Source organism: Copadichromis virginalis, linkage group LG18, assembly GCF_057382275.1.
Source record: "Copadichromis virginalis isolate Kocher_CV1m ecotype Utaka linkage group LG18, C_Virginalis_male_GT1.1, whole genome shotgun sequence".
Classification (NCBI taxonomy): domain Eukaryota; kingdom Metazoa; phylum Chordata; class Actinopteri; order Cichliformes; family Cichlidae; genus Copadichromis; species Copadichromis virginalis.
In genome coordinates, this window is record NC_140635.1 from 21182792 (window position 1) to 21203864 (window position 21073).

At 41.9% G+C, this 21073-nt stretch overlaps 1 protein-coding gene across 1 annotated transcript; it reads right to left on the reverse strand.

Moving 5' to 3' along the window:
- Positions 1 to 17: 17 nt before the first annotated feature.
- On the reverse strand, positions 18 to 20423 carry nyap2b (neuronal tyrosine-phosphorylated phosphoinositide-3-kinase adaptor 2b). The gene is made up of 8 exons (XM_085438913.1): positions 19534 to 20423; positions 17111 to 17312; positions 13375 to 13691; positions 9462 to 10535; positions 3368 to 4657; positions 3168 to 3271; positions 2069 to 2338; positions 18 to 1976 (listed from the first exon to the last, which is right to left on the reverse strand). Exons 2-8 carry the CDS (start codon positions 17287 to 17289, stop codon positions 1941 to 1943), a joined length of 3270 nt encoding a protein of 1089 aa, XP_085295039.1. The 5' UTR covers positions 17290 to 17312; positions 19534 to 20423; the 3' UTR covers positions 18 to 1940.
- Positions 20424 to 21073: the final 650 nt, after the last annotated feature.

Here is a 21073-nt window from a genome sequence, read left to right on the forward strand (position 1 = left end):
ATGCACATTTTCCATAGCAGGTTTCAAGTCCATATTTATTTATTTCTCTCAACAGAACCCAAGTGACAATCAGAATACAGTACTTTATTCCTCAAACATGTTTATTCCTTTTTTTTTAATTTTTTATTACGCAAAACAAGAGAACACTCAGTGCAATAAGACAGAGGACTGACGGTGCGGTGCTCTCTCTACCTTTTCACAGTGCACGTTTATACACACAAAAAGATTGTACATCATCATCATTGTTACATTTCCAACCTTCACCCACCAACATCATGAGGGCAAAGTGAATGTCTTAAGACAATCATTTTTTTAAACTAGCAACTTGCATACAGTGTAGCCAGGTACACACACTCATAAACACACACACACGCACACACACGCGCACAGCTCTCTCCCTCACACGCATACTGGTACCAACAAAGGTTTCTGATTCGTTGATTCTCATAGAGAGGGGCTACTGCACTTGCACTTTAGGGGCTGTTGTTAAACCCATACTATTTTGGCAATGTTGACATTGCCTTTTAATGTGCAAAAGAGAACCAACTGAATTCATGCAAATAAGAGGTTGAGGTAGAGGGAGAGAGCAGGGGGAGATGAATGTGTATGCAACCAGCCTGATTTAATGTGAAGGAAGATGAGAGTTAGTGCAGTTCACTTATTTTTTTGTAGCCTGACAGAATTGCAGGCCCTTGTGCAACCCCTCCCCGTCATTTTTGACAGCTTAAAGCTGTTGTCATGTGATAGGTCCTTCAATAATTTGATCTCTAAAATGGTTGCCAGCCATTGAATTGGATTGGAAACATTGTCAGAGACACCCAAATATAGATGAGTGTAAGTCACACACCCAGCCATTCTCCTGAGGCTTTACCTTTCAGCCAATAAATGAAAACTTACATGGCACAACTTACTATTCCTTACAATTTCAAAAAATATATATAAGCATAAACTTGAAAGTTACTTCTTAAGCAAGTGCATATGGCTATTATAATCTGCAGTGAAATTAAGAAATCTAAAAGCTCAGGTGTTGATTGTACGGGCTGGTCGTTGGCGTCAAGTATTTACACTGTCACGGTGCTTTGCAGTGTGCATGGCAATGTAAAGATGCTGGTACTCGCCAGCTATTGCCACTAATCCCATTTTAAATAACCAAGCATCCAAAGTGCAACCACACCCATATCTCGCTTTTACAGGCTTTGGCTGGTCTTGGAAAATGATCCTGTTTATAATGTATGTTCTAATTTGCTACCTCCCCACCCCGCTCTCATAGTGTATTTTAGAATACAGCAAAAAACATTACACACTATCTCTGTCCTCTACAAATGCCAACAGGCTTTCCTGCGAAACAGCTTTAAAAGGCTTTGACGTAGTGACCACACAGTTTCTCACTGTTAAATACAAACTGAAGCACAAGTAGTATCCTGTTTCTGTTCTAGGACCAGCTGTTGTACATTCTAGAACATCCTGGACCAGGCATGGACAGACCTGGAATCTAAAGCACGGCGACGTAAACTCCTCAACTTACAATACAACAGTGAAAATGTAAAGTATATATAGACAGAATTAAATAGTCCATTCATTTTAGTGCTTTTAAGCACAAACAAAAAAAAGCGCTTGGCATAAGAAAATTATGCAACTACAGTACAAGTATCGATAGATTATGTTTTGAAATGTAAAATAACCTGAACAAAAATAACATAAAAACAAATATTAGATTGCATCTACATCTACTATACATAATTTAAGTTTCCTTTTGATCCCCATCATCTCATTTAGAAAATATCTATTCATCATCAAATATCTACTCTACTAATACAGGAGTCCAGTCACAGGAAATAGAAAAATATCAAATATCACCAGTGATGATAAGAAACATGACAACCTGAACAAGCAGAAATATTGCTGTGGTAACCACCATTGTCCTTTGACATCAGTGAGCATCATCCCTCTTGTCCTCTCAGCGGCCGCCCTGAAGCCTGTGATGTTTTAGGGAGGAGAGGGAGTGGTTAACTGTGGGTTATGTGTTCGAAATGCCTTGTAAATGTCAGATGGCGGTATCCCAGAATACCGTTGTCTGGGTGGGGTATGGAGGAGGACGGATCTTCTTGGTCCCGCCGTTTTTTCCCCAGCTTGGAAGGACAGATGTATTTTCCTGCTTGCACTGACTTCGTTCCTGGTGCCTGTCCTCATTCCTGTCTGGCAGAGGAGGAGGAGGCCTCTCCAGAGATCTCTGCAAGTGCGGATGCTGTCTGGAACGGATTTCCATGCATAGGGTGCGTTTCCTCTCGATTTGCTCTAGCATAGTGGTGTCTCCACATATCCATGGCATCTGGGGCATCTGAGCAACACATTTAACATACCACGTGAAATAAATACAAATTAACTCTTTCTAGAATTTCTTTTTGATGTCATTCACAATTGACTAAGTGATCATATAACACAAAAAATGAATTCAGGGGCGGATGGGTGTGGTTTTTGATTTGATTTGGTGTAACCCAGCGTCTCACCAGTACTGATCATTTTTAATGGAGAGAATGGTAAACCCATTTATGTGTTCCCGGCTTTAGGTAATAAAAGAAAAAAAATAGAAAAATGATTTTGACAAAAATCATGTTCACCAAATTGCTGTGCTAGGAGCACCCTTACTCATGAACTTCACCCTACACTATGACTTAATAAATCAGTTTAAAAAAAATACAATTGATATATCTGGCAGAAGATGAAGAGTTAAACACAATGTAGATCTCTCTGAAAGTTCTGAAACCTGCTGTGGATTTCTCTTCACTGTCTTTGCAAACAATTTACTTTTTTTTTTTTTTTTAAATAAATCTTCAGTTGTAACCACTATGTTTTAATAAACTGAAGATTTTTCACATTACTAATGAAAAATGCCTAATTAATCAGTGTTATTAATTAGTGTTTTGTTAAATAGTTAACTAGTCAATCAATTGAATAGTCAGTTAATTTAAATTGTTGAGATAAAAGAGTTAGATTTCGAATCCCCACACCAGTTTGACCAACTAGAACAAAATATCTTTAAACAGTCCAAACTGTTCCATACCAGACTAAGAAATAGGTTTTCAGGACCTATAAGAAACTGACACTTCAGGTAAAGAGACAGACAAGACAAAACAAAACAAAAGAAAGAACAAACCAGATATGCATACCTGACTTTGATGTGTCTCTGTTGCCCTCCTTTGTGGAGTTCCCACTGGGGAAGGATTAGCAGGTTTAGACGGTGAGCGGGCATACTTAGATGCTGCTTTCAGATCTACAAAGGAATAAAAAATCACATTTAGTAGTATGCCATTTGAATAGTTATATGCATTGTCTAATGCCGCCTTAAAATTTAGGTCCTAACGCTCACCATTTCCTGTTCCCATGGTCATCGGAGGGCTACCTGATGACCTTCCGTGATGAGTGGGTGTTGTTGTTGATGAATGCTGTCCTGATATTGTGCTGCCATTCCTCTCTTGTGCTTTTGACTGGTCTGTGTTGTAATTTGCTCTGTTATCTCGTCGGGGGGTGCCATCTGATCTGTATCCTCGCTCCTTATTATCACACCTGTATTCCATTGATGAAGGGCTCTTGGTGCTCTTGATGTCAAAATGATGATGCTCTGAGCCATTCAAACTTCTGTCTTTGCTGTCCCGCCTCACTTCAAGGCCAGTTCTGCTCAGATCTTTGCTGTCCTGCCTGGATAAAGGAGGAGGAGGAAGATCTCCACTATTGTGGCAGCTTCGATCTCTCCCCTCATACCTGGATTCGGAGTTGGAACCAACTCTGTCCCTGCTGTTGCTGCTTCTGGATGCTTCTTGTCGGGGAAGGATCTCTGGTGGCTGATCTATTCTACCTTCATATTTGTGCTCCGTGTCATTCCTTTCTCTCTCTTTGCTCTCCTGTTGGGGTAACAAATCGGGACGATGGTCTTTGCTATCATGCCTGTATTCTGGTCCGGTTCTAACCCTGTCTTTGCTCTCTTGTCGGGAAAGAAGCTCAGGGGGCCTATCTCTGCTTTCGTGCTTTGAGTCCACACCATTTCTGGCTCGCTCTTTGCTATCCTGTCGGGGTAAGAGTTCAGGTGGCTGATCCAGTCTCTCTCTGCTTTCATGTCTGTAGTCTACAGGATTTCTTGCCCTTTCCTTGCTGTCTTGCCTTGGCAACAGCTCAGGTGGCTGATCAAGCAGTCTGTCTCTGTCTTTGCTCTCCTGTCTCAGCAAAGACTCCATTCCATGTCCCCCACTTCGATCTTTACTGTCTCTCCTTGGTAATAGGTCACCATTGCTAATCCCTCTGTCCTTGGAGTCTTTTCTTATCAAAGGGATTGTTTCTATGGAGCTGCTGCCCCTATCTTTGGAGTCCCGCCTCACAGGGATGGGCTCTGCATTGCTGCAGGCCTGGTCCCTGCTATCCCTGCGAACCAGCTGTGCATCTACATTGCTACAAGTACGGTCTTTACTATTTCGTCTGTGGGGCAGAGGCTCTGCATTGCTGCTTCCTCTCTCTTTGTCTTTTTCTCTGTCTTTGTCTCTGTCTTTTCTATGTGAAGACTCTTTACTGTGACGCTCCTTGGATTCACGCTTGGACTCCTTGCTGTGACTGTGACGTTCCTTGCCTTCTCGCTTTGACTCACTGTGAGACTTACTTTTGGACTCAGCTGCCAAAGAAAGGGGGGGTAAAAATAAAAAACACATAATTAGGCAAATCAATAGACATTCAGTTTTTGATGTACCTATCAAAATAAACTGGATAAAAAAAACACACAAAATAAATAAATAAATAATTAAACAGTGGGACAAACTGTGATTATCATCAGAATCTGACTTGTTACTGCAATGCAAACAATTATCCACTAGGTGTCCCTTACTACCCATTTAAGAAGCTGTGGTAGGAGTTGTAAACCTCTGGAGTTGAAACAAAATGATTGAATGCCATATACATATACAGTGGTGTGAAAATTGTTTGCCACCTTCCTGATTTCCTATTATTTTAACATTTGTCACACTTAAACGTTTCAGATCACCAAACAAATTTAAATATTAGACAAAGATAACACAAGCAAAGTTTTTAAATGAAGATGTTTATTATTTAGGGGAGAAAAATCCAAACCTACATGCCCCTGCTTGATAAAAAAAAGATTGCCCCTCCCTGTTATAAGATAAATTAACTGTTGTGTATCACATCTTTGGAAAGATGAGCTCAATTTCTCTAGCCAGTTTCTCTAGGCCTGATTACTACTGTGCCTGTTCTCAATCAAGAAATCGCTTGCATAAAACCTGCCTGACAAAGTGGAGTAGACCAAAACATCCTCAAAAGTCAGACATCATGCTGCGGTCCAAGGAAATTCAGGAACAAATAAAAGACAATGTAACTGACTTAGGGTCAGTGTTCATGAATCCACCATAAGAAAGAGACTGGGTAAAAATGCCCTGCATGGCAGAGTTCTATGACAAAAGCAACTGCTGAGCAAAAGGAACATAAAGGCTGCTCTCAGTTTTGCCAGAAAACATCTTAATGAACCCCAAGTCTTTTGGGAAAATACTCTGTGGATCCACAAAACAAAAGTTGAACTTTTTGCAAGGTGTATATCTTATTACATCTGGCAGATAGCCTGTCCACTTATGAATGGCTTAAGAAAAACAAAATGAAAACTTTGGAGTGGCCTAGTCAAAGTCCTGAAACCTGAATCCAATTGAGATGCTATGGCATGACCCTAAAAAGGTGGTTCATGCTCCCAAACCCTCCAGTGTGGCTGAATTATAACAATTCTGGAAAAATGAGTGGGCTAAAATTCCTCTGCAGCGCTTTAAAAGACTCATTGCCAGCTATCACAAATACTTGATTGTAGGTTTAGGGGAAAATCACTTTTTCAAGCAGGGCCATGTAGGTTTTTGACCTCTTAAAAATAAATAACTTCATTTAGAAACTTCATTTTATCATTTTTTTTGATGATCTTAAACATTTAAAAAACTTTATCCCACCACCGTATGGAGATATCTATCTATCTATCTATCTATCTATCTATCTATCTATCTATCTATCTATCTATCTATCTATCTATCTATCTATCTATCTATCTATCTATCTATCGATCGATCGATCGATCGATAGATCGATAGATAGATAGATCGATAGATAGATATATGCATCACTGGCCTGAGCCTGTCTCTGGATGGTTTCCGTACAAGCTGTAACCTACAATACATTGTGGAAGCATCCCCTGTCATGCCTGCATGCGTCATATGTGTAGTTTTATGCTGATGTGTGTATTGGGGGGGGGGAGTAAAAGAGAGCAAGTGTGGTGATTAACCAGTTGGTAAGTGGGTCAGGGTAGCTGTTGCTGCCCCTGTTGCCTTAGAAAGGGAAAGAACAAAATGATCCTCCATTCCTTCATAACCTTCATGTTCACAACACACAACATATGTGACATTTGCACCAACTAAACCAAAAATCTCACTGATGAGAAATCAAAGGGTAATCCTCGCACCTAAATGCAGTCTCTAACTAAAAGCACATTATTCAGCAGCTAATAATGACAATCTCTGGAAAAAGCAAAAAATGTATAGCAGTTTGGTACATGCATGAACATGTATATCTCATTACAGTCAAAATGGCAAGAAATCATAAATTCTCTCAGCGTCCACCGTCCCCATCTGCACAGCTGCTCCTGCTGCCCGATTGGCTTACATATGTGTGTGATGATTGGACAGAAAAGGGAATCTGAAATCCTGTGATCAAGTGTAGAATAGAGTTCAGAGGCATAACATCTCTATCAGGAGCATGCATTGTAGTCTGACGTGCCCTGAGCTGTGATTGGCTGCATTACCCACGGGGAGGGAATCTGCAAATAAGAAACAGGGATTTCTCCTCCTTCCACTGTTGCTATGTTGTAGTTGCTAAGAGCACTGAGTAAGGATGGATGTGTGGATTCTTTGTAGTTTTTTGTTTTTTTTCATGATTTATGATGTACGCATAAATGCTGTGTTTAGTGGTATTTACATTAAAGAAAACTGTTAAGCTGTTAAATTGTTGTTAAATTCTTTCAGATTGTGAAACTCAGGTATGAGGAGAGTTATGTGAAGTTGAGGGTTAAACAGCATGTCATCTTCACTGTATATGATTACATACTCCATCTGACTTTGTTACTGACTCCAGTAAAGTATGACACGCCTCTACAAAATGAATCTAAGCAGAAAAATAAAGGTTGCAATATGCTTGAGAATGAGAAGGCCAATTTGTGACTGACTGATAATGCTGCTGGCACCAGACTCAGAAATAGATCCTGCTTTTATATCTTTCTTCTTTCGTAAATCAATTTGTGCAGCAAGGGGTTTGTTTTCCTACCCGACCGCACATATTTTGGCACCGTCTTCCTGAGTGTGCCATAATATCTGTATTTAAATGTTGATGTTTACATATTTAAAAGTAATGCTGCCTGATGGCCTAATGCCATGGGTTGGTTTGAGAGACCTACGGCCCGCTTTAGTCTTTAATCCTCTCAGATTAAATCATACGATCTGTATCAGACTTGGCTTGGCAGGTCTAGATTAAACAAACGCAAACTGCAAAGTGCCCTGCAAACATCATGCTGTGAAAGCGATGCATTAAATGCACAAACTCGTGATTTTGCAGGATCAAACTTGTTAACCCTAAATGTGGACTGATTAAGGAATTAAAAAGTGTTTATTTACTTACTTCTGTGTTACCTCTGCTCTTCAGTTTGTTATCCTACTTTCTAGTGCTGCTTTCTAACTAAATCTGTCATTCTCATGAAACAAATGTGTGTACAGTAGACAGGGTGGAAAAGCTGTTTAATGGGCATGTGTTTGCAACAAGGATGTAGATTTGGCATGGACGGAAGGGACGTGTCCCCACCAATATCCAGCGATTATTGAATTGTCCCCACCAATAATTTGATCTCTTTGAGTAAAGAAAAACAAACCCGATAGTAAGAAAAAAAAACGATCTGTCAACGTCTCATTCACCCAGCGGTGCAGAAAGAGTTAAATTACGTTCTCTACTGGAGTCCTACCTCATGTGACAAATATGGCCAATGTGATTGGCTGTGCTTTTCAGGGAGTTTTCAAAACTAACTACACAACAGGCAGCACATTCTCTCAGTCTCAGAGCAGCATTTCTAATTTTGATTGAAACTGTCAGAGAAAACGGCAGCCTCGAGCAAGCCAGGATATTAGTTTACAGAGGCTGTTAAAATTATATGTCTAACGTTAAAATGTTGGTGACACAATAATTTCATCCTAATGGCACTGACATATTCATAGGGTTAATTTTTGAGACAAAATATCATGAATAGTCATGATTTTGCAAATATTCCACCTTGTAGTGCAGTTTGCACAAATTGTTTTAAAAATGCACTCACCCTACAAACATCACTGATGAGTCAAGATCTGCACAAATTGACAGAAGCACTGAAGCAGCTGCACATTTTATTCTTATTGTCATGTATGTCCTATTTGTCAGGTGACAGAAGAACCAACACAAAGCTCACGGAGCAATGGTGATACAAGATCAAAGGTGAAATTGGATCATGACTTGATGGTTCATTACTGTATTTGAAGCACATGTGTGACTGCATGTATTTGGAATGTCTCACTTTTATTTATCAGGTGACAGAGGCAGCTCTGCCATGTTGTCGCTCGGACAGAGGTGAAGAGGCGAGGTCACAGGTGACTGACTGATGATTTGGTGCTATAGATTAACGAGAGAAGAAGGCATGTGTTTGGCTGCTTCACATAGTGGACATTGAGTTATTGTGTGGGGCACCAGTAGTGCATGTGTGTTGCTGTAACAGTAGTTCATGTTTAGAATAAAACATCCCAGCTCACTGATTTGATCGGGGCAATAGTGCCTAAAATGTTGCATCATTTTGCTGAGAGATCTTTTACTTTGTGGTAATCTGAAATGAGTAGTTTTATGGACAAAACCCACCAGGTCATTCAGTGTTCCCTTAGTGCTAATGTATAAGAGATGTTGGTGTACTATAACTGAAGTAATGTTGTTAAGTCCTTAAAGTCATATTCTTTTATTGTCATGACTGTATTTGAAGCTATTTTTATTTTTGTATGATACCTGATTTATATGGAATATGGCTGAAGTAAACTAAAGCCTAAAATACTTTAGTCATTTGCTTAATAGTAATTTAACATTATACAATTCACATATAAAACTATGAATTGTAATTTTAAATGGTTTAAAAGCATGTAGAATAACATATGTAGGCAAGTATATTTCTCCTTTTTTTTAATCAAGAAGCAAAGACGAAAAGGAAAAAAAAGAAACAGGGCAGAGTTCGGTGGTTGAATCATCCGTCCCCACCAATGCCAAATCCAAATCTACGCCCTTGGTTTGCAAACTATCTACACTCATATGGAAACCAGAAAGTTTGCAATACTTTGAATTAGTATCTTTTTGTAACTACATTTCATAATCACAAGACTTACTTTCTCCTGGCTCCTTGGATTTTCTTCCACTGGAATTTTTCTTTAGCATATTCCTGCCTGTCGTAAACAGGTTGGTTAGTTCATCCAGAGGGCTGGTGGGTGTCCTTGAGCGGCCTGTTGATACATTTTGCATAGACCCATGAAGTCGTCCGACACCATCTTGAGGTGGCGAGCCTTTTCCATGCGGTGTAGCAGAAGCACTTCGGGGCAGACCCCCAGGGAATGGCATCGGAGCATCAAAGGGAGGTGTACGCATGAGGCTGAGAGGGGTGAGACAGCGACCCATGCTGACTGGCGACGGACAAGCAGAGTGGCTACGCTGATAGGAAGATGATGATGAGGATTTATAAAGGGTACAGGGCAGAGGAGGCGCAGAGGAGCGTCCAGAGACAGTGAGAGTTGGGGTGGCTGTGAGCTCCCTACGGATGTGTGCGGAGGAGGGTGGCTCGGTGGAAGAGGTGGGAGATTTGCTGTATGACTGGTTCTCCAGCATGGGCAATTTGGCTACATCTAAAGGGGTGAGGGGAGACTCATCTGAGTTAGGTGAGCACTGGGCAGGCGCTGGTGGGAACACCAACAGTGGAGGTCGATGAGTGAGTAAATTGGGGAAGGGTGCAGGAATGTCACACAGTGGAATGTTTCGAGGTGTGGAGCAGCGGCTGAGAGGCTCAGGTTCATAGGGTGCCGGGGTAGGGCACGCAGAACGACATCCTACAGGGTCGGTGCGGTACTCCATGTCATCCAGAGCTGGGTACTTCATCTCCTCGTACACAGACTCATCTGGCTCCTCATCCTCACTCTTCAAGGGTTCTCGCATTCCAACATCAATCCCACCCATCTCTATATAGACAGGTTCGTCTTCACAGTCATCCGTAGGGCTGTCATCACTTTGAGGAGGTGATGGGTTGCATTCGTTAGGGGAAGTGACATGGTGGAGGGGTTTGGAGGGGCAAACCCCACTGCCTCCATGGCTCTTAATGTAGGACTCATCAAAGGAAACACTCAGTTGTGTGTTGGGGTTCCTCTTGGGTTTGGGTGGTGGCACCCTCCTGCAGTCCTCACTGCATCCCTGAACTGCTCAAAAGGAGAGAGAAAAAAAGTCTAAGATCTAATTTGTTGAGGTATGAGTCAAATAATTATTGAGTCATATATAATAGATTACTGAATTGGGTGAAATTCAAGTTTTTATAATCTATTTGTCATTAATTATTAATGTGGGTCAGTTGTAGGTCTATATGTGCTACTCAGCGCAATATCTTGAGTCAGATATGTGGGAATAGTTGAGGCATATACATGTTTCTAGGTCACATATATGGCAGCATGCGAGTATACTATCTGGGTCACACACACTGTTGAGCTTCTTTCTGATAGTGGTGACGTAGCTTTGCAATGCGAATCTCTTTAGATGTGGTGCGGAGAGGCATTTATACAGCTAGTACTGTAAAATACACTGCGGTACCACTACAGTAGCTTACAGAGAGTAGCCATAGCTCTATGCTCCCAACTTGCTCTGAGTCTATTTCTAGGTCAAATACTGAGATGTTTGGATAGAAGTGTCCCTCACACTGGCAGGTAGTGGGAGATGAATGTGGTTAAGAGCTGGAGTATGTCTAAAATTTTTAAAACTGCAAATTTTATACCTTAAATAATTCATGTGGCAGATGGCCGAGACACACTCCTAGTTCCAGTAACTGTATGACTCACCACCCTTACTCCATGCATACAGGCGCACAAACACACACTAAAGATGCCGACACCTTAAGAGAGAGGAATTAGGACTGATATGTACAGTTCATAGTTTAGGTTGTTTTTGTTTTGTTTTTCTATTTTTTTTTTTTACCTTTTTTTTTTGCAAAAAATTGGATACAGTGTATTGCACGTTTATAAAAATGTCTCTTGTTTATAATATTATTTGAGAAAAAAATGAATTCAATGTTAGGTTTATTATCCAGTGCGAGAACCAAAAGTAAAGACTACAAATTAAAACAAAACATCCAATTTTGTTCTGCTTTTTGCATGCTATACATTTAGTCACGATCATATATATAAACTAATTTGAACAGAGGATGCTTGGGTCTTTTGGGCTGGTGTTCTCTCCTAATTAACACTTGCTAATAATGTGCTAATACAAGATTTGGTTAAGCCCAAATGTGTTTTGGCATGTGCTTCTTTGGACTATGATACTGAGATTCCTGCATATGCTCCTCTCCTGTCTTTGTGTGGGCATGCATGTGTATATATGTGCGGGCAGTAATGGGCACATAATGGTGCTCCTCTTCCTCGTTTCCACAGCAGCAAATTACATTACTACACTAGCAGGTTTCCATGGTTAATGCTGAGATCTGTTTCAGCATGGATGATGAATCCACCCCTTCAAAACATCGCTCTCCTTTCTCTTCTCCTCTCTCCACTGCTCCCTCTACCCCACCTCCCCCTTGCAGCGGATGTGTTTACCCGCAGCACCCTCCCCCCCTCCCGCTCCTCCTGGGGAAAACGAATCTAGGTCAATCGCTCCTCCTGAATGAATTCTACTCTGACAAGCTCCTCCCCTTACCACTAAAGCGCCAGCTACAGAGCACGCAACCCTCCCCTCAGCCAGGGACACCCCCACACTCTCAATTTGATTGGCTCAGAAGCCTTAGTTTTCAGCATCTCTGGAACCTCATTGGCCCAAGCTGCTCAGTAATGCTGGGATTGGCTGGGCTGCAGGGGGTCTTGTTTCTGTGAGATGGTTGCCGTGGTGCCCAGGAAGATCTGTGCGCACATAGTGATCCCCACCAATCTGAGCCAGGCAGGGTGACTCCCTAAACATCACGTTGGCAGCAAAGCTTCCAAACTGGAATGGAGTCAATGCTCCCTGCAAACTCTAAATCTTTTTGTTATTAATGCAACCTGAAAACTCTATCAGTTTAACTTTGCAAAATGCATGTATTGTGATTTTTCCCCCCCCTGAGACAGTACTGTGCAGCTTGCATTTGTTGCAAGAAAAATTGTCTTGGGATAATAATGTTCAGTTAAATTACTCTAAACTGGTCTTACATTGACACAAGGCATATTTGAAGAGGAGTTTTAAGCAAGGTTAGAACTGTCAAAGCAGTTGATGCACGGAAACAGCTTAAATTACTAACAATGTGGCAATAACCTTCTATAAGCAGCACTATTATTACTCTGCTGAGCTGAAACCTTCTATGCTGAGCAAGAGATGGAGTTTGTATATAGAGCAACACCTGATGATTACATGCACAAGGATAAATAATCTCAACGTGCTCCAAAGATCTTATCATACACACACAATCACATGCATTATAAGTGACTACTTCCATCTCTGTCTCTACATGGTAGTAACCACATGCAACCTGATTTATCTGTTGGGAAGCAGAAATATGCAAACTACCATTTGCTAATTTGATAACAAGAGAAAAAAAGGACTGTGAGAATGAAAACTCAAACAAAGCTACAACCTATCCCAAACTTCTTAATTTTTCTTTGGTATTATAATGGTATTCTCAGTTTATATGGCCTGTTCATTTTGCGGTATGTTATTAAATGCATGCTAGAGTAGGTCAGCCCTCACGAAATGGAAAACCATGACCATCAGAACATATTGCAGCACAGATGTCTTTAAATATTCATTTATTATTATACATGTGCTTCAGGCTGTCATGTTTGCAATGTTTTTTAGCATAGCCAAAATATGGATATATATGATATATAATACTTTAATCACAGTTCAATCCCATATTGTATTTACACCCTTCATCTTATATCAGTTTACACCTATGGTAGGTCAGTGAAAAGCATACACTGAATAGTTAAATTTCATGTCATTGTGAGAGAAGCAATGTTGAAGAGGTCCCTGCAGTTCAGCTATATATAGTGCATCAGTCTTGTGTGAAGTGCCACCACCACTCACCGTCACATCGCTCCCCGCGGCAGGTGGACATGGGACTATGGTCCACTGCCTCAGACGACATGCTCAGCTTGGTGGCTGGGTCTCTCCTGGGCTTAGGCGGGGGCTGCTTCCTAGAAGTTGGACTTCCCACTTCCTCCTCTCCTCCACCCCCAGTGTTCCCACCACCGACCGAGTGAAGGGACTGGGAGCGTACTGAGAAGCCCTGCCCACAGGCGATAGGGTGCAGGTGGGGCACGGGCATGCGTTCCTGGGGGTCTGGCATGGTATTTAAGCCCATACGCAAGTGCTTGCCCTCAGTTGCTATCTCCTCACCCGATCTGAAACAGCGAAAGAGGAAGGACAAAGAGAAGGGTTAAGAGATCAGAATGAATAAATGTGGAATGCAAAGAATAAAAAAGATAAAGACACAGAAATACAGACATTCCACAATCCAACACATTACAATCAAACGTCTTTCATTTGATCGTATGCGCACGTAGGTATGTGCATTTCATTGTGTGCAGGTGGTCAAAATGACAAGAGCACTAAGTTAACAATAACAGATGTGTTAGTGCCATTGACAGGATGGCTTCTTTCAGGGCAAAGCATTGATTTGAGTTTAACCCTGGATATGACTGATAACCCTCACACAAGCACACACAATCAATCCCTTTAAACGGATGATTGGGCTGAATGGAGTGTTAATGATGTCTGAGTGTTGTGCAATAATGGCGTGAAGGGAAGTGTGTGCTTGAGTGTAAATGGGTGAGTAAATGAGTTCAAGCTCTGACTGTGTTTTAGCATCATATTAAAGAGACAGCAGAACTAAACTTCATTTCAGAGATTCATCTATTTGAAAAATCTCACATTTGCATCTGTGACATTGTCAACCATGCATGTTGGTATGGATGTATGTGGGGGTGACCTCTCAGCCTGTTACTTTGCTGACTATGACTCCCTCTCTGGCCAGCTGCTGAACAGAAGGTGCTCAGTGGGTTGGGTTCATTGGTCAGGGGCTTAACTTTGCCTAGCAACAGGGTACCCATAGAAACCAGACACAAAACCAGCTGCCACTGCACAACAATAATAAAGCACACGTGCACACCATAAGCACATGATAACCGCAGCAGGGTTTGTTTTAATAGTATACTGCTGATATAAGTTTAAAAAAGGGACCTGCAGAAACATGTAGAGGCACAGAATGAACAAACCCAGAAGTTAAAAATCACAAGTTTATGTAAATAACTATAATATATATATATATGGAAAAAAAAACATCAATGAAGAAATTATAAATTCTTTATCAACAAGACTCAGCCACAGGTGTTTTGGGCATGCATCTGCTGTGACGTGCACTTTTATATACATTGGTTGGTAGTGTGGGGATGGCTGGGTGTGACTGGAGTACTGGTGCCTGGGTTATTTATAGGATATTTGCCCAGTGATTGGCTAGAGGACAGACCACAGGTGCAGCAGGCGCAGTTGGGGTTGATTTGTTTTTGAGCAGCTCTGGTTGTCTCACTGTGACACCATGGGATGGCAAAACAAGGCACCCCCCCAAAAAAACAAAAAAACAAACAACCCCCCCCCCCCCCCAAAAAAAAAACAAAAACAAAACAAAAACAAAAAAACAAACACTTACTAAATGACATACTGAGAAATAAGGAAGGTATAACTTCTGTTTGTGTCTGCATGCACGTGTGCACAAAGGGCAGGGCAGTCGTTGGGAATTTGCATGCATATGCAAACATAAGTAAATGCGTGTGCATCTGTGTGTGTGCGTGTGTGTGCATGAACGTTGGATAAGGGTCGTTTTGAAGACTCTTAGAGATTTAAATGGATTTGTATGTCTGTGACTGTGTGGATAACTTTTTTCCCTCTGATGAAATACAATAAAAGAAAACCAGAGTGAGAGTGTGCTAGGCAGGAAGGCCCGCCTCACTCAAACCAAACGTGCTGATTTGATTGGCCTATGGCTGCTCCAGCTGTTACCAGGCAGAACCCAACTCCTGCAACTGAGCTCACACTTAATCTCTCTTTAACATTTTTCCCCCCATTTTCCCCCCAACTCTAAAACACACTTGTTCTAACAAGCTCTTTTTTCCTTTACACGATCACACTGTCAGTTTGCTCTTTCCAACCCTTTCTCGTAAATAATAATAATATAAATAATAATATATTCCCTTTTCCAGTTGTTCATGCCCATGCACGCACATAGTACGCAGGATGCACACACAAATTCTTACACTCTCATAGTCTTTCACTTACTGTAAAAAAATGGGTCGTCTCATTGACCTACTTATAGGTCTCATAAAAAATCCAACTATTTTTTGTCTCTTTCTCCAGTGACTGTGAATTAATGTTTTAGGTTTGGCAACACCTAAAAGAAAGTGAACAGCAGATGACACTTTCCTCAGGTGTCACCCTGTCCCATTCACCAAAGTTACAGTACAGGACTGCATAACAATGAGGACATTGAGATCTTGCTGGTAAGTTAAAAATAGAGGCAAAGAAAGATTTCTGAATTTTCTCTAAAAATGCCACTTTGTTTTTCTAATGCCAGCAGTGTAAAGTTGAGCTTTGATCATGCAAGTGACGTGCCATTTGCATATCCAGTCATACTGGGAGCCAAAAAAAGAGACAGAGCTCTTTGGAGATGCATGGACCATTGAGAGAAGCATGACAGGGATCAAAGTGTTCCTGGATAAATAGGTTAAAAAGCCACATCTGGTCAGATATAAATGCTCAACTCCCCAAAAGCACCTTAATTATTTGATGAGCTGCTAAAATTGCCATCAGCTGCTAAAATACTTTGAGCCAGAAAGACTTAAAGCAAGTAAAATTATTTTTAGAATGTTTGAGAACACTGGAAAGCATAAATTACAAGTACCCAGTGTACACTCATGCTTCTTTCCGTCCTATATTACGACAAACTTTAGATTAAATTAATAGATTAGACATCATTCTAAGACCTAATAAAAAATCATATTACTCAGTATGATGCCTGATGGATATAGTTTATTTTTATGCCATGATTGTAAAGATCTGCTCTCTGTTTTTGTGGATTGCAAATGTCCATGTTGTCACCAACAACTTTCAAAATCCCTCCAAATACCCTGGTATCATCTCCTGATAATCTAACACCCAGTGGTTCTCTAACACCCAGCAAGCAGGATTTTTCCACGCGCTAGGCACATGTTTACAGCGTGTGCCTTTTATTTAGTGAAGTTACAGTTTCACCATGCTCAGTGGCACTGCTCTAAAAAACAGTGCAGTCAGACATGCGAGTGTTCATAAAGCTGGTTAGAACCCTCCTCTCACACACACCCAGACACACACATTTCCATGTTTCCAGATGGTTTTTAAATAAAGGTGTTTCGAAACACTTACATCATCAGCCTAATTCCCACCCTCACTTCCTAACTTCCTGGGTGTTTTACTGTCCTGGCCCACCTCATTCCTTCTTAATTGTAAAAGCTTGCCATCTCAAAAATAGAGCAGTGATGACCTCCATACAAGGACAAGCCCCAAATAAGTCTAAAAGTGAAAAATTAATTATCCTCCATAGATCACAGAGTGCACTGGTCCAAATGCCCTTGAGCATCAAGTCCCCTGTTTCAATATCCAGCTGGCTGGACCATTTGTTACATGTCACCCCCCCCCCCCCTCTCTCTCTTTTCCCATATTCCCTGCTTTAAATGTATTCAAAACATACTATTGAGGTTTTCATATTTGCAAGCACTTTTTTTCATCCTACCTCCTTATGGCTTCCTCCTGTTTTCTCTTCTTCTCGTTTTTTTCCTTCAGGAATATCTTGTTTCTCTCATTCCTGGCGTGGTCCAAGTTCTGAGCTACCAGGCCGTTGTAGGCTCTCAGGCCATTCTCCTCAACATATTGGAAAAAGCTGAGAGTTTCCTCCTCTTTGGAGCTCATCATTCTTCAAGTATTTCCACTGCATTCTGGGGGGCATATAAGACATATCAGTCATAATTATTCTTCGAGAAGGGTCACAAAATACAAGAGTGGGCCAGTCATGAGAAAAGCTGGATTTCACAGGCCACACGTTAGTGCCACATGTTGAGTATATGTGACATTGCTGTTGATTTTGAATATGTCTGAATGTTGCTGTAGAGTAGGTGGTGGGCCTTGCATCATGTCTGGATCCAGAAGAGTATTTTCCCTGGAGGTTTGCAACATCCTTTTCTACCGTTCACTCTGCACACAGATGCACACACGCACACACAAAAAAACACACGCACATGCAAACATATACAAAAGCTCATGTGCACATGGAAAGAGCTAAGACTCACTATTTAGCAACAATTACTCATAACCTTCTGCTTCAGTGTGGAACAGTAGCGGCTGCTAATTTTCTCAGTTGTGTTTGCACATTTTCTGGCTGAAATTACTGGCTTTAACCAAGCGAGTGTGTGAATGAGACTGAAAAAGGGCTTTCATCTTCTGCAGTCATAATATAGCCTGGACTCGGAAAGCATAAAACTCCTGGAAGCAATCAGATCAGCACAAATGAAACAAAACTATGAAGCATGCTTTTACATTTATAAATATCATCAATCTTGTCTCTTAAATCCTCAAATACTCTCTTCTCGAGTCCTGCCTTTTGAGTCGGTGATAACATTAATGTTCTTAATGAAAAAAGTGAGAAGAAGCCTTCTCTGTGAAATGTCGACACTTGTGCAGTTACTCAGTGATTCACTCCTAGACGGTAATTAGTTTATAAAAGCAATCGTTTGCAGCCACTTAAAGTCGAGGCACAGAACGAAGCAGATAATGATGCGATTCAGTCTGCATGTATGTTCACTTGGCTGAAAACAAGTGCAACCGCATGTAACGCAGTACATACAATGTGCAACGGCCAAATGTGAATTTCGAGAGGGCAGTGGTGGAAGAGGAGAAGACAGAGCATGCTTTTATGTAGGTCAGTGTTTTCAGATCAACCTAAGACTCATGCTTGTTTACGTGTGAGACAAGCACTGAGTGTGAGCTCGCGTGGGGAGGGGGAGGGAGCTTGTGATATCTCGATATATGTTTGCATGTGCATGTGTGTGTGTGTAGAGAGGCAAGGGGAGCAAGGGGGGTCTTGGAGGGCAGCCAAATGGAGATTGCATGGCCAACTCAGAGGCTAGCCATTGTCTGGCCATCCCTCAGCATCCATGATGCATCTCAAAACTGTTTTGCATAGGCTTTTACAGGCAAGATGAGAGGACTGATAAGAGCCAAAACACAGGATCTCAAGAGCAAAGTTCAAACTAGGGCAAGGATGCCTGGTGTCAAGTGGTGCAGAGATGTTTTCTCCTGATAATCAGGTTTTATCACTAATGCACAGGCACAGTGTAACACCTACAGCTGCACAAATACCAATTTTTTTTCAAATCACAGTTTCTGAGGGAAAACGAAGCACACTAGTTAGAGGTACGGCAATGGGAAGGCACAGTTCAAACAGTGTTTGAGCTGAATTAAGCCTGCCTGCCTAATCCCTGTAAGCCTGCAGCAGCACTCTGCACTGGAATCAACTTGTTTATCACAGTGTTTTTACCAACCAAACCTTTCTCACTGGATTGTCCTCCCTCAACTCAATGATACAAAAAGCTATTATTAATTTTTCATCTCCATAAAACCTGTCAGTTCAGTGAACATTTTCATTCTCTTTTTTTTAAGCAAAGCTTGTTTTGCTCAGTGCCTTGCTCAGTGACATGATGCATTCTCTCTCTTTTCTGTCTTGCCCCTTATACCTCCATTTGCCCTAGTTGACATTGGGTGCAACAGTTGGAACACAGAGGTGCACTTTGCTTTAAATGATAGTGGCACACCATTTCTGTTTCTAAGCAACCATGTCACAGGAGAAGGCCAGCATGGATATTCTAGAGACACACTGTCAAGAAAGATTGCAAGGGCAAGAATCTGGTGACAACATGCATGGGTACTTGCGTATGCATATACACACACGCACACACACAGACACACACAATCATTCTAGGACCAAGTTAAAGCTAATGTTTACTTGATGCAACACTTGGCATGTCTTTACACTTGATTTATTTTTATAGGCACTTGAGAAGGGTGCACAGTAGCATTAGACAAGCAGGCATTTTTTGTCAGTGCTTTGTGGGTTTGTAGGTCAGTGCTGTGAATAAAAAAAAAGTTCTGATGCATACTTACAATAGGGTTGTGTCCTTACTGGTTTGTGGACCAATGTGAGGTCTGTCTTCCCCTGACAAGTCCACTGTACACTAATGAACTCTGAGCTATGCTGCAGCACCAGTGCACTATTCCACTTAAAGCCACATAGACTTCCATCCATTGTATGGTCCAACTGATTGGCCAGCTAGAAAGACTGCCTGTGACCCAGGATAAGGCTGGTGCCAGAAGGGAGCCGGGCCATTGGGTACCCGGCCCAGTGCTCCCTTCCCTGGGCAAAAAAGGGAGACGCGTCCGCTCCAATCCAGATATTTCCACAGTTCAAGCCAGATGTCAGCTTCACTTCTTCAAACATCTGCACATGCTAAAGATGGAAGGAAGATGCAGCATAGCAGCTGACCGCACCCGCATACATCTCGCAAATGCACACTAACACACTCACACGCTCTGACATGAAGCTCCCACTTGCAGTTACAGACCAGGCACTCAAAGTCTTTCTAATTTCCAGAATGTCTTTCCTTCTGCTTTAACATGTCAAAGTGCTGCCCGGGTAAAAGGAATCCTTATCCACAGTGCCCTCAAGGTTCAGACCGAGGTAGAGCAAAGTGATGTGCATTTCCAGGTAAGGCATTCCCTGCCTGCTCCCTCCGTCCCGCTTAGACAGATAGGTCTGCACGCTCACACTGTGCTTAAGCAGATGACACTGGGCTTCCCAACTATAGATCACAACAAGAAGAACACGCCCACTGCCTACTGTAGCCACCTTCCACTAGAGCGTCATCCTCTGTCCCTCTTCTTTTTTTTCTCTTGTGTGCTTTTCAACTCATCTTCAAAAGCACTCATACCCCAGCCTCTTTTTGCAGTTAGTCATTTTTATGCTCTCGTCCTGTGTGCCTCGCCTGCCTTCCCTTAGCAACTGGGCTGTAACTGAATCGTGTTTTTCTGCTTTCAGCACCACGGAGAGCTCTCTCTGTCAGGGGGCGAAGGCGGGGGGTGGAGGGTTGAGTGGGTGGGCACATTCAAAGGGGGCCAAGTGGAAAGAAGGGAGGAGGGATGGAGGGGGGGCCTGAGTGGGAGGAGTCACCAGGTTGCCAGGGTGTGACCTCATTAGACACAACCTCCTCTCCCCCTGGCAACCGATGCGATTCCCCTCCCTGCTACCCCCTTCCTCCCTCCCTCTCTCTCTCACAGCTCGTAAACAACACCAGGACATACACACACACACACATATAAAAAAAAAACCACTTGCGGTGTTGCTGTGTTGCTTTCAAGTTCATTCATTACATGTACAGTAGTCAAAACAAAGAGTAATAAATGCACGCAGGCAAGAAACAAAAAAAAAGAGAGAAAACAACAATACTTTTCCCTTTCTAATGCGCACACACATTGACCTGCTGATGCAAATTTAAAATATGTTTTGCATAGAAGAACAAAACAAGCAATGCAGTGCAGAGACTTGTTCCCAGTGGCCACAAAAGATGAACGGGATGAAAACAAGGACAGAGTTGAGCCCGAGTTGCATGTTTGTTGGTGGGTGGAGGTGGGGGGTGCTGCTACTGTG

What these genes read in the sequence shown, in the direction of transcription:
- nyap2b (XM_085438913.1), bottom strand. Translation starts at nt 17,289, where the DNA reads ATGATGAGCTCCAAAGAGGAGGAAACTCTCAGCTTTTTCCAATATGTT. An exon ending in CCGCGGGGAGCGATGTGACG is followed by an intron (nt 10,536 to 13,374) that starts GTGAGTGGTGGT and finishes CCTTTTGAGCAG; the next exon opens with TTCAGGGATGCAGTGAGGAC. An exon ending in ATCCAAGGAGCCAGGAGAAA is followed by an intron (nt 4,658 to 9,461) that starts GTAAGTCTTGTG and finishes TTTCTTTGGCAG; the next exon opens with CTGAGTCCAAAAGTAAGTCT.